Source organism: Mytilus galloprovincialis, chromosome 7 (genome assembly GCF_965363235.1).
Source record: "Mytilus galloprovincialis chromosome 7, xbMytGall1.hap1.1, whole genome shotgun sequence".
NCBI lineage: Eukaryota > Metazoa > Mollusca > Bivalvia > Mytilida > Mytilidae > Mytilus > Mytilus galloprovincialis.
The window spans coordinates 71030544-71045396 of NC_134844.1; the positions used below are offsets into that span (position 1 = coordinate 71030544).

The following is a 14853-nucleotide window of genomic DNA, read 5'->3' on the forward strand; positions in this document are numbered from 1 at the left end:
TGTTAAAAGGAGGATATATATTTTTAACTTCATGGTTCAGTGGTCACAGTTATATTACTTATTTATAATATTTAAGCATGACATAAACACTCTTCACATGGTATTAGCTTCATAGCCCACAATGTTCACTGATACTAGGAATCAATAATGTTATGTAGTTTGGCAACTTTTGTAGATTTTTTACTTTAAAACAGACAAATAGTGTTCTATCTCATTATTAAAGTAGAAATTTGGTAAATATCAGGAAAACAAAAATTTAATTCCAGATTTTTTTTACAACATATACTTTCAAAGTTAACTTTAAATTAACAGTTTTTATAAATCAATTGAAACTAAATCACTTAGAATTATACAAATTTTGATGATTTGCAAAATTTCCAATTCAAGAATTTACTATAAAACCAAAATTTTATTTTGCATGATTATATTGTAAAAGAACCCAACTAATTAAACTACTGAACAGCAAATATAGACTTTGATTTTTGACAAGTCCATGTCAAGAACAAAAGTCTTGACCACTCAACCCTCCCATATGGAGTGTTCATACCTTCATGACAAAGACTTGAGGGGGAAGACATGCTTTTGGGATGTATGATATTGGTGTAAAAAAGTAGGGAAGTGCGATAGCTAGAGGGGGTAAAAAAGTTGTTTCTGGGAAAATGAAGGAAAAAGTTGGAAATTACAACTTAACGTATTGACAGAAAGCACTTTAAAAAGCCATCCAAATACAAGTGATAAAAAGCATCCATCGATGCCTCCATCCAGCGCACATAGTAATTTATGTGCATTTTATTTAGTAAAAACTATTAGAATTTGTTCCAAAATTTGTTTAAGGAACATTTGGACGAGATTTATTAATAACAACACTTTGCATTTACATCAGTGGTCAAATGAGTTTACATGTTGTTTTTTTGATTTTGCAGTTATATTTGATTGTAACATGACATAGTATGATCCAGAACAGTTTATATTTCATTTAATATTACTTTCCTATAAATGCAACTCCAATTTTGTTTGGAATCACTTCACTGTTTAATCAGATTGCTTTTTTAATTATTTTGTGAAAATATGAAGAAAATCATGATATGTCATGTTACATTATTTGTAACACATGTAATCACTGCACATGTAGAGTTTTAGACGAGTGTTTTGATTTTTCACACAGGGTGTCGGTGTTGGTAGTAGGAGTGGTCACATTCCCGTACCTAGGATGCCATCCATGCCCCCTTACCCTCTCCCACCACAGTTACAACAGTTCCAGCAGGGTGGTGCACCACAACAGTTTCAGCAGGGTGCACCTCCACACCTATCTCAGCAGGGTGGTGCTCCACACTTATCTCAGCAGGACTTTCTGTCACACATGAGGACATTACGTAATATCACAAACAATGAGATGAGGCAGGCTAGACCACCTCCACCTACAAATAAGGTACATTTGTGCATCACACTAAGAATTGTTTATGGTGAGTCCAGGGACTCACAATTTTTTACCATGGCTAGTCCAACAATGAAAAGATGAAATTTTATTGGTATATCAATTATCAATCAGTACTCACACCAAATAGAACATTAACTTTAGAAGATTTTTTTCAAACTTTTGTCATAAAATGAAGATATTTGTGGTCAGTTGAAACAATATTTTAAAAACTTGATGAGTTCAGACACAGATTTTCATGAGTCCACAACTCAGACTTATCTAAGGGGAACACTGTGACTAATTCTATACTTGTGTTAGAGATGTTATGTACAGCCTTCACAAAAAGTTTCTGACTTACATTACAGTTAATCAAGCTTTCATAAATTTCTATAAATAAAATTGTTTTTGAGGCTTCAGATCAATAAACTACAGGAGTGATTTTGAACTTACATGTAATCATACTTTTCTATGGATCTGCCTCTTTTATTTTCAAATTGTCTTACTTCAGTAGCTGAGTATGTATTTTGTAAACAGCAAAAATTTGTATCTAAAAAAATATTTCCACATCTACTCATGTTATCAATCTTAGATGATTTCTTAATATGTATGTTTTATTTTAGGTCAGTCAGATGTTAGGATTGAACATGCAGGTTCCTCATCGACAGCCACCTCCCAGGTACACTCCTCCTTCTCCTCAAAAGATGGGCACCCAACAACTACAACAGTCACCATACTGGGGACATGAACCTTCTGATAATGGTACAGTTGTTGTATATTTTACTTTGTATGAATTCAAAATTGCTTCAGAAATTGTAAAAAAATAACTCATACTAGAATTTATTGAACATTTCCAAAAAATAAAGTGTCATAGTACTCATACACTATAATGATTTACAAAAAACTTGTCTAATAGATTTAGAAGTTCAGTGATAGTAGGCACACTTGTCTTCTATGGGCAAAGTATGATAAATCTTACATGGGTAGTAAAATGCAGGGAATGTGAAATTTAAATGTTAACTTTCTTGATATAAATGTAGAAGTCGTGCTCATCACATAACAATTGTCAATCAGATTTAATAATTTCTAGTGGGAAAGCACCTTTAAATGACAATATTTTATTTTTACTGCTATTCTAGCATAGATTTTTTTTTTATTGAAACAATTTCTCATTTCAGTTCCAGCAGATATGTGTCTTCTTGGTTGTGTGTTCTTCATCACAGATTACCAAAAGATTCTGGGACAGGAACAAATTGATAACTGGAAAAAGGTTTGTTTATAAATATAACTAAAATTTTAATGGCAACACAGTTTTCTCCTAATAATTGATGGACTAGAAAGTTCTAAAATGCTAGCACACATTGTGCTCTTGATTTTACGTTGAAATATTAGAAAAACTTTTAAAAGAATAATTGGTTAAAGAATTAATTCTCAATGCTAATAGTTTAGTTTAAACATATTTTATTGTTAAAAAAAAGACAAATGGATGAGACACAAGTTTTTCAACTTAGTAACGTCTTCTCCAATACATACATAAATATACACATGAATGAACATTACATAAATATGACTTTAACCAATTATTATTGTATGCTAATAAATGATAGAAATAGAGAAAAACACTGGTAGCATTTGTTTCTGAAATTATTAGTTTTTTTGGTGCATCTTGGGGAAATTATTAAGTTAAATTAAATTGAGAATGAAAATAGGGAATATGTCAAAGAGACAACAAACTGACCAAAGAACAGATTTAGTACATTTTAACATCTCCATACATTTCATATTTTTTTATAGAATAGTCAGGAGGAGAAAGCTTGTTAAAGTTATAACTACTTTATTAAGCTTCTATATATCCTTCAACATGTTCAATATTTTTAAGTCTCAATATTAATTGAGCTTTAGAACTACACTTCTTTGAACACTTACTAGAATTTAGAATAGAAAGTAAAGAACACATGGCAGGCAATAACAATTTTAAAAATAGACTACAGCAGCATGCTCCAATTCAAAGATGAAAGAAAAAAGACAATAAACAGTCCAGAGATAGAGGGATACCTTTATCTTTCAATGAACACACAAGAAAAGGTACTCAAAATGTGACTTTGTATCTGAGGTAACATAAAATAAATAACTTCAAAGGCAATTTTGTTAAATAGTTTTGATTAATTCCAAATTGACATGTTGCCATTTCTTGCAGAATTAGTTTGTATACATTACAGATAATGATTTTGAATTGTCTCCCTTTGTACATTTTCAATTTCTTTTGAAACACAATATTTTAAGAAGAACATTTACCTGTTATTTCTAGGTGATAGAACAGCATGGTGGACAGGTAGACACATCATATTCCAACAGGATAACACACATATTGGCAGCCAATCAACACAGTGATGTATTCCATCTGGTAAGCACTAAGGGGTCTTTCTCTGGGCTAGAGTCAGTTCTTGGTCTGACAGGGATGATTTTTTTCCCCAAAAAACTTTGCTATTATTATAGATGATATTTATCCCTTTCTGAAATTAAATTAAAGTATTTAACTGTAAAAATATTATATATATTTATAGATTCTTACATTGATACCAGTGGATTATCGGAATTTATCCAATCCAGATAGTCAAATTATCAATTTTAAAGTCTGAACCTAGGTGAGGACTTAAAAATTTATAATTGTACTATCTGGATTGGATAAATCTGAAAATCCACGAGTTCTGTATAAGAATCTGTTTCTCTAATGATTGAAAAATAAATTTCCATATTTTGTTAAACAGAAACCCCCTTCGAGTGCCTTCCACATTCCAAATTGTCAACTTCATTAACACCAGTTAGTATAATTTGAATCATCTAGTGAGCTGATAAAGGTTACGACTTTAAATTCATCCAATCATTTTCTGAGATCACAGACAAGCACATGTTGATTAAATTTGTTTATACAATGGGTTAGAAAAGGGTTAAACTGACAGAGAATAAGAGAAATATACATCTATGCATGCTATGGTATAGGTAAGAAAATAAATTTACTAATTAAAAAAATAGGTAATTTTAAATGTTTTCCCATGAATTTTTTTTGAGGCCCTGTATTGAGGGGGGATAGGACCTTTAGTTTGGAATTTTGGGATTTACCCTATAGGATTCCGGGAATTTTTTTTTCGAATTTTGGGATGTCTGGATTTAAATTTATTTAAATTCGGGACCTCTGGATTTCGTGTTTTAAAGCCCGGGATTTTGGGACCAGGACCCCTCCTACCCCCCTCTGTATTTAGTAAATATATAGTTCTTCAGAGCTGTTAAAGACAATAGAATGTGTGACTTTTGGGATAAACAATATAATATACAAATTAATGTTATGGATGTTTAAAACTAAACTTTATTTCAGATACATCAAGTAAGTAATATTATAATAGAATATACAACCTACTTGCATACCTTGTATTCATTTTAGAGTTGAAATGTGATTACACACAAGTTAATCTGCAAATCTGCTTTGAACTTTGAGATGCACCAATTGCTGTTGCACTTAGAATTGTTAGCATTTGCAATTTTCAGAGAAAAAAAATCACATTTCACTTTGAGATGACCCCTTGCTTTTTCACTTGGAATTGTGGGAATTTATTGTATAGCTACATATATACTGAGTAAGTGCAATGTGGGAAGGTTATAATCAGAAACATACCGAATGTGTTTGATCTTTTGGAGTTGTGGTATTACGTAATTCTATTAAATTGAGTGTGGCTTAAAAATACTATATGTATGTAAGCATTGTAAGAAAGGTAACTAGTGTAAGAAGATGTGGTATGAGTGCCAATGAGACTAACTCTCCATCCAAGTCACAATTTGTAAAAGTTAATTATAATAGGTCAAAGTATGGTCTTAAACACAGAGCCTTCACTTCATCAGAACAGCAAGCTATAAAGGGCCCCAAAAATGATAATAATACATGAATCGTTACTTAATCTGTGTAGAATTTTATGACTTGGTGTTCCTACTTGTTCTTCTTTCGATATTTTTTGACTAATACATAGAAGTCTAAGCCTCGCCCAACCATTTGAAATACATTGGGTAATAAGTGTCTTGTTTTGTCTTTAATATTCGCTACTATGATTGAGTCATACTAAACTGCATAAGTTGTCTTCTGGGGGGGGGGGGGATAGTTAGTTTCAAATTCTTTTGGAATTTGCTTATCCATTTTGTATGCTAGAATACTTTATATTTGATTTGATTTTTATTGTTTCACTACAAAACATATTTTGTTCCATGTTTCAAAGGAACTCAACTTTTCTGAATTCTTGATTTCCATAAATATTCTCAATACTTTTCAATATAGAGGAGTTTTATCTAAAATTGAAACAGAAAAATTAAATACTAAATGAATTTTTGGATGAGAAAAGATGATTTTTACTAAGCTAAGGACTTCTAATTGAAATTTCAAAATTGCCAAAGAGAAATTCTGTGAACTATAGTGTAGTAAAATTAAGAAACTACTTGCGTGAAACAATAATCTGAAAATTTAAATTTCCAATCCCAATATCTATATCCATATTCAAATACCTTTGCCTTGTCCTATGAGCAAAATCTTGCTTTCTATATTTAAATCTGATGATATGAAAACCAGAACAATTCCTATCTTGAAGATGAACTCCTCTTTCTTCAAATTCTTCACTTGTCGTCTGAAAAAAAGTCAATGGACCTGCCACCAATTAGCATGTTAAGGCAACAATGTCTGCTGAAATTTCATATATTGTTTCCAAAGTTTTTACTTGTTTTTATATATTTTCATTTGTAAGGCCTTTTTTTTTTAATTAGTTGGTTTACGGATCCGCCGACCCGATTTTGTTTAAAAGTGAAATAAAATTAAAATTTTGATTTCGTGTTGTTTTTTATTCCGCCGACCAGATTTTTCGAGTGCTGTGAATAAAAAAATCCGAGGCGTTCCAAAACGTTTTGTCTGTGTCAATAAAGCATTTGTAGTGAACGGCGTATTTTGAAAAGCTTCGAAATGACGCAGACGAATTCAAAAACCCAACGAGGGAGGACCATGGAGTCTGACGGCTTCATCTACTTTCAGTTGAATATTAACTTTGATGGTCAACGTACTGAGAGCACTTTTATCAAATGCAAACCTAAGCAAACAATCGGCGATGCCATATTCGACAATATGGCTGATGAAAATGTTGCCATTGTCAAGGTACAAACAGTTTCGCCACCAAACAAAACTAGGGCACCCCTACCAGTACACCCGTAGAAGTGCTTGCGTCCTTTGGGGCAAAAATTATATTTGTTTCATTTCTCATTATCATATTCTCATCCTAATTATGCATCTGATTAGCCACTAGACATTAAACAACAATTGACCATCCATCCATCAAATGCAAAGCATATCAAGATAAGAGCTAAACTATTTCTCCTCCTCAACCCCTGTAATGTCATGAATGAACAGCATTTTTTTTTTTTTTTTCCTCCAACTCAAATTTTTCAGAACAGTTATACGTGAACAAAAAAAAAATCTAAGATTGCTATTTAATTTTTATTTTTTTTACCTCCTCCGACCCTAACCTTTGACACTAGTTGTCCGTAAACCAACTAATTAAAAAAAAAAGGCCTAACTATGTTTTAAATCTGATTAATGGTACTTTATATTTTAGTTTTATAGTGATATTTTGGAAATTATATTGATACGTGGGTCCTCAGTCATTTATGGTTGTATGTTCATTTAAGTAAACAATATTACTGATGAAATAGTGGTTGAGGAGAGAAAAAAAAATTGAGGCCCTCATTACTCAATCCTTTAAATGGAACAGTCCAAAAGAAATTATAGAAATATCTTTTACCTTAAATAACAAATGTACACTATCTTATTTTGCAGGCATTAAGAGATCAGAGGAGAGTTGTAACTGCCTACTGGTTGAATGATGTATTAGTCAAGAAAAAGATGATGCCTCCGTGGCAAGCTCTACATTTGCCTCTGATTTATGGTGAAAACAAACCTTGTAGCAATCAAGTAAGACAATGTCACAACATAGCAATTTTATATCGTAAATATAGAAACTACCTAAATAAAATATATTTCCAGTTTACAGTTGAATTTCCTTAATAATGTATAATAAAGAGACTGAACTCCAAGGCAAATTTAAAAAGGGGAAGTCCATAAAAACTGACAAAATCAAACATTATCAACTAACAGAGCAAGTGGAAAAAACTGTTGATGTTCCTAACTTTGTACTGACTATTTCCAAAAATGATGGGTTAAACCTGGATTTATTGCTAGCAAAACCTTGCAAGTGTATAACAATACTTTTGTTTAACTAAATTAGGTGTCAGAGTAACCCAAACAAATATAATAGGCATTGATAGGTTAATGTGACAATAATTGGGACCCAGCAGCCAAAACTGTGAACTGATCACAGACACACAACACAACAGACTATTAATTCCAAATAAGCATGCAAAAAAGATCTTACAAAGACGCCAACTAAAAAGTTGTAATTGAAAGTTAATTTGACTAATACCTCAACAAACAAGTTTGATAGTAGTTTGGCAAAGCTACTTATAAAAAGTGTTTGTAGATAATAGCTAGTACATACCATTTATAGTATACTAAGGATTATTCCATTCAAACAGGTGTTGAGGGTAGGAAGAGACTTCAATTATCCCTAACAACCAAATACTGTCTTTGTGTAATTTTGTAAACATCAGAAATGTCAAATTGATGTATACCTATAGATCATACATGTCAACCTATGACAATGGGAAATCATGTTATGACATGACATGACATGTCAAAAAGCGTGTGAAAACGCGTGACGTAGATGCGGACTTGTTAATATGAATGTGGTAATGTTCATAATTTCATACAAATTTGTGAATATAAAAAAACAATATATATTCTACTGTGAACTTTTATTGTATTAAACAGTGGTCTGTTATGTTGCTTTTAAAGCACCACAACTAGGCACATATTCAAAACAACTGCCAGTTTCAAGTTTAGTTACATTTATTTGATAACAGAACACAATACAAATGTAACATAGTCAAGTCCTGATCAGAATTCAGTGTTAATTTCTTTATAATTGAAAAGTCTCTCCCACAGTAGGAATTGATATTTGACTGAATTAGCTTCATCTTATTTTATTTGGCAATGTAAAATGTCATCTATTATCTCTGCCATTGCTCCCATTGCTATTGCCTGGTTAAAACTGGGTAGTTCATCAGAAGAAAGCGGGTACTATGAGAGCTGATCCAATAGTTCTGTGATATTTGTATCCCCATGGCCTGTAGAAATCTGTTGCCTTGTTGGCTAGATTTAAAACTGAAATTGAAAAAGAATTAGATAAACATGATTAACATGTTAAATGCTTATTCAAATAGCTATATTGTATTTCTCCTCTCACATGTATTGTTTTTTTATCATTGCAACATAGATTGCACAAATTATGCGTTACTTGTCACTCGATCATTTAAACTCGAAATTCCAAAATATAATTTATAAATCTTGAATCTTGCCGAACACATCGTTTTGGCTTAACAATCGGCACTTTAGACGACGTTACAGGTCCTGCAAGTGACCTCTTTCTGTGCACATTTCCCCTATAAAGTGAATTTGAAAGAAAGTCACAAAATCGTTAAAACTAATCACAAACTACTTACCTTTTACTGTTTGTCCATATAGAAAAAATAAACAATGTGGCAGCCAAACAATTACTTCGAATTTTCGGTATTTATCGCCGAATTAGGAAAAAACCCGAGAATAGCGATATCACTAACGACCAAAAAATGAAAAGAACGAAAAAGCGTGTAATTGCGTGTACACGCCATGTGACAAAATCCTCGCTTGTAAACCGGTGAAAAAGCGTGTATTACACGCGAATATCATGTCACTTGACATGTATGCTATAGATGACCAAGCACCCAAGTCATATAACTTGCCTGTTAATTACTTTGGCAAAAACGAGTTACATATTTGTATTCAATATTTTACAAAATCTGAGGTCTAATTTGAGTAGCTAGGAATTGTTTACTCGGAATGAGAAAGAAGGGAAATATGAAATTTACTTGAAATGTAAAGTAAAAAGACATCTATATATTTTAGGTACTGTGTATGACAAATTTTGAAGGAGAGGAGAGAATCAGAATTAAACAGATGATAAATGCTATTGGTGCACGATATACAGGTCACATGACCCATGGAAATACAGCACTTATCTGTAGAAAGTAAGATTATATATATTTATAGAAGTGGGAGTACTATATTAAGGAAGATAATTTGTTTTTAAAAATCAATGGTATGTTTGTGTCAAACATTTTAATGAAAGAATTATAAGCTTTTGTGTCACTTGACTGCTTCAAAGCATTGAAAAAAACAGGCCTTACAGATTGCAAACTATGTGATTTGGACAATAAGACCAGAAACATTGCTTTCAAGCCTGTAAAAATCATCTCTACAAGTCGGCATAATACAAATAAAATTTTCCAAAAATTAAGTTCCGACCCTGTAGAATAAAAATACTTGATACTAAGTTCAAATCAACATCTCAATCGTAAGATGTAACAACTGTTCAGTATATATGTACTTTACGCATCTTTGCACATTATGATTATTCAAGATTTTTTTTCCCAAGCTGATGCTAAACAAAGTGCCTTGAATGTTTCATTGTTAATTAAGTAATAAATGTACATATACTGTATAAATGTTAAAATATTAGTTTTTTTTTTTATGATTTGAAAATAAATTTATATCAAACTGTTAAAATTGAAAAAGTCAGATTAACCTGAAATTATTTTGGTTTTCGATCCTCATTATCAGTTGTTACTGGGTATGTTATAAATTGTTACTTGGATAGAGAGTTGTCTCATTAGTACTCATGCCACATCTTCCTATATGTATTTGATACAAAATCCTCTCCAACAGGTTACTGTTTAACTGCAGTTGACATCACTTTGTAATATATATTAACCTTGATATTTTTTTTAATAATCAGACCAGAGGGAGAGAAGTATGAAAAAGCAAAGGAATGGAAGTTAGCAGTAGTGAATGTCCATTGGTTGACTGACCTGGTACTGGGACACTTAGACGCCCTTAAGTTACCAGTTCAACCAAAGTACTTACAGCTCTATCCTGATCCCTTCCAGATGGATGTGTCATTGGTCCATCATCTAATGGGTATGTGCTGTTTTAATACATGTAGATAGTTAAATACTAAGGATTTTCTGTTTAAATTGAGCTACTGTTGATTCATTTATTTTTTGTGGGTCCCAATTTTTTGTTAATTTTTAAGTAAATTGTATTTTCATGGATACTTCATTATGTACATGTGGTTTTCAATAACTTTGCATAAAAAACTTATAGATGATAATACTTCTTTGAACATTTAAGTTTATAATTGCTCTACTGATATAGAATCTCATTTTAGGATTAAACACATTTTTTCTAGAGGTTATTGATGTGTAAACCGGGGCGATTAACTCACAAACTGAATAAAAGTCCGAACTTTTATGTTGAGTTTGTGAGTAAGAGCCCCGGTTTACACATCAATAACCTCTAGAAAAAATGTGTTTAATCCTTATAATTCTTCAGCCAAACATTTGTGATATTTAATAAACATTTGTTTTGTTGATGGCTACTATATATATTACCATCAAAAGCACAATGGCAAGTCGTAACTAAGAAGTACGCCACCATCTTGACTTTCTAAAAACCATAAATGTCCGATAAATACAACGAAATCTTAAATGAAATAGCACCTACCTCAAAAATTTCATTTTAATTAAATGTTATCTGAATTTGAAGCGTACACGTAACAAAATAATCTTTCCCTTGCAAATTTCCATTCGTATGACGTCGTGTTTTGCCATGACGTAAATTCGCCAAATCCTTCATGAAATTTCGCGGAATTTTATTAAATTTTATTTTTATACATTTTCGAAGCTTAAGTGCTTTCAATTTATTTCGTTTTTTGTTATATATGCACTAGGATAGTCACAACTGTTATGTAATTGTTTTTAAATCTCAATTTGCTGAAAATCCCGGGATCACTGCAAGCTTGTGTATTGCGCATGAATAGATTACAAAAGTAGTTTCGGTAACATGGTTTATCGAAGTGTAAACTTTGAGAAAAATTCTAATTGACCAATCCAATTCAAGTATTTATAGATATGCAAATCATATAAGAATTATAACAATATGGATAACAGGAATAACCAAAAATATTTAATAGATAAAAGTGCAAACAAAAAAAGAACAGCATCAACACATGGTCCAGATAGCTGACCTTGTACAGGCACAAGATTTGGTATGGTTAAACCAAATCACAGTGAAGTACTTGATAGTTAGTAGAGTTAACTTATAGCAAACATAGAAAAATTAACAATAGCTTTGATTAATAGCAATATTCTGATTATTGAAAAATTAGTATCATAAATAGTATATATAAGTATACTTAAAAGTATTCATTTGTTATAAAATCTTTTGCATTTCTATTTGAAGTTGGATGGAGATCACCATTGAAAATTCAAAGAGAAACTTGGAAGGTACGTTAAGTATTATAACAGTATCAAATGATAAATTGCCCTGGTTGTACAAATGCAAGCAAAGCAGACATTTTTTTATGTAAATTTATTTTAGTCAATCTCATGATAAAAATCTGTTGTCTGTTTCACTTTATTTATAGATTATCGTTTGTCATCTCAATGAAATTTATTTTCCCACTTGAACTGGTACGGCAAAAGTGAGAAAAGCAATTGAGTTGAGATGACCATTGATAATCTGTTTATTGCTATTATACTTATGAGGACATTGTTATTTTCATTAACAACAGGCACATGTGTCCTTAGTTTCAAGCCATGATTTTTCATATCATTCGACTCCGCTGAGAAAGAATATTATCAGTCAGTAAGAAAATCTTGTAAAATAGCAATAATACAATTACTTTGTTTGAAAATGAAATGGTTACAAAAACATAGTATGGGAGGTAGTGAACAGATATATCATGTTTAGGAGTGGTATTTGCGAAAAATACCAGTCGAGAGAATGTTAAATTTCGCGAGCTGTAAGGCGAGGGAAATTCAATCTCAAGACTGGTATTTTTGGAAATACCCCTCAAGAGAATGCTATATCTGTTTAATTACACTGAATGTTAATGTTCAAAAACGCATTGATGATAGTGACATTACAAGCGTCCAGTCGGATAGAGTATTTTTTGGCAAATACCATGACAGAGAGGGTAAAAAAGGCATACCCATTTTGCAAATACCCCGGCTGCTTTAAAAATAAACGATATTCATTTGAAAACAGTAAATTGGTGAAAAATACACTGGCTATCAACCAATCAAAACCCAGGATTCTTACATAAGGTGTAATTATACAATAAACCCCCATTTGTCCTTCTTTTGTTTAAGGTAGCACAATACAAAGATTTTGCATCCCCAATCAGACAGCTTTAAACTGAGGGCTATTCCAGAAAAAAATGTATGGGGGGGGTTGGAAGGCAGTTTTTGTCAGCACCCGCCACCCAGACAATTGTAATTGAGAATTATAGTGCATTATAGTGTGAAAAGTTGCTTTGATACCCATCACCCATGTATTATTAATACAATGTGCCTTCCAACCCCCCCCCCCATACATTTTTTCTGGAATAGCCCTGATGTAATTCCACTCATCCTTCTTTAAATTTTATAAATGAGGTACCAAAAGAAAGAAGAATGATTAATTCCTTCAAATTGTGATAATTTCATTATGACATAATTATTACATAATTAATTGTTATGTAATTAGTTGCTATGTTGTGATGTCCATACTTGATTGAATTTAGCTTCTTTGTTATTCATAGCATCCCAAAATATTTTATAGATTCTTGTACAACACAGTTTGACCTCCAAAACTGTGTCTCAGATTTTTCCTATTGTATTTCATTCTCTCATAAATCTTCAATGAAGTTTGCAACACCAATTCATAAGAGATCACTAAATTCAATGTGGTATACAATTTGTTCTATTGGTGTTTTTGGAAATCTGAGACACAGTTTTGGAGGTCAAGTTGTGTTGTACAAGAATCTATAAAATATTTTGGGATGCTATGAAGAACAAAGACGCTAAATTCATTCAAGTGTGGACATCACAATATAGCAACTAATTACATAACAATTGATTATGTAATAATTATGTCATAATGAAATTATCACAATTTGAAAGATTAATCTTTCTTCTTTCTTTTGGTACCTCATTTATAAAATATAAAGAAGGATGAAATGAATTACATCAGTTTAAAGTTGTCTGATTGGGAGTGAACACATCTTTGTATTGTGCTACCTTAAGGTCAAATCTTTCAAAAAGATCAAATCAACCTTTGCTTACAGGTATAGCCTTTAAAACAAGATAATTTGCTTCATGATCTATAAAATCAATGCTAGCTAAATGAATTTTATTTTTATTTTTCAGAAATTTTTACCACAGCAGAAATTTAGATCAGCACCTGCTCCTGGCCAAGACAACAATGTAGAGAACACAGAACCTCCAGCAAAGAAGAAAAAGTAATGTTTTATGTATTATTTAGTGAGCTAGAAGTTTCCTGACTTTTCTTTTAAAATAATGCATATTTACAATTTTGTTAATGGTGTAAAGTAGCTGGTGACCATAGAAAGACGATGGATATTGTTTATCCATCCATGACACAATATCACAACTTGCATAGCAAAAACACACAAAAATCAAATGAACAGCACAGGTGGTATCCAACACTTTAACTAAAATTAATTTGGCTCGTTTAATTTTCTTAACATTTTGTCAAAGTATTTACTTTAACCCTTAACAAAAATATAAAAATTTCAAAAATTTTGAACCAACCGTTTTGTCAGAAAAATTACACTAGTTATATAGCAGTTTGATAAACACCAATTTTGATCATTGAGAAGCTTAATATTCCTTTTATAACACAATGTCATTAAAACGTTTAGCTGACTTTACAGAGTTATCTCCCTGTAGTGTTAGGTACCACCTTAATTGCTGTCATTCATCTCAATGTCACAATGAGGCCATCAGCACAGAGCTAAATGCAGAAAATTGAGTTAATATTCTCACATTGTATTGTTTTCATCTTATTTCCTTATATATGTTATATTTTAGACAGGAGAATGAAGAAATAAGTATCCAGATAACAAATGCTAATGGTCCCAGAGTTCTGTTTACTGGTTTTATGAAAGGACTGGCAAAGAAGCTGCAGGCTGTAAGTAACAGTGTAATCAAAAGCTTTGAAATAATTTTTAGAATTCTTGAATCTGGAAAAATACATTTCTAATGTTTATAAGCATATCTGTCAAAAATGATACTTTTATGCCTGATAAAAATATTAATGATTATTTTTTTAAATCAAAATAATACAAAAGTAATTTTTCGCAAAGATATATATTCCATTTCAATCATCATGATCATGTGGTAAAACTTTAAAATTTAAA

The 14853-nt window shown here is 31.5% G+C and overlaps 1 protein-coding gene across 1 annotated transcript in view; it reads left to right on the plus strand.

The window, feature by feature from the left end:
* Positions 1 to 14853, plus strand: part of LOC143084262 (PAX-interacting protein 1-like) — a 48067-nt gene that overhangs the window by 10193 nt on the left and 23021 nt on the right. The window contains exons 7-12 of the mRNA XM_076260671.1: positions 1166 to 1429; positions 2038 to 2187; positions 3723 to 3818; positions 7275 to 7409; positions 13841 to 13932; positions 14525 to 14624. Coding sequence (XP_076116786.1) covers positions 1166 to 1429; positions 2038 to 2187; positions 3723 to 3818; positions 7275 to 7409; positions 13841 to 13932; positions 14525 to 14624 — 837 coding nt within the window. The remainder of the gene's footprint in view (positions 1 to 1165; positions 1430 to 2037; positions 2188 to 3722; positions 3819 to 7274; positions 7410 to 13840; positions 13933 to 14524; positions 14625 to 14853) is intronic.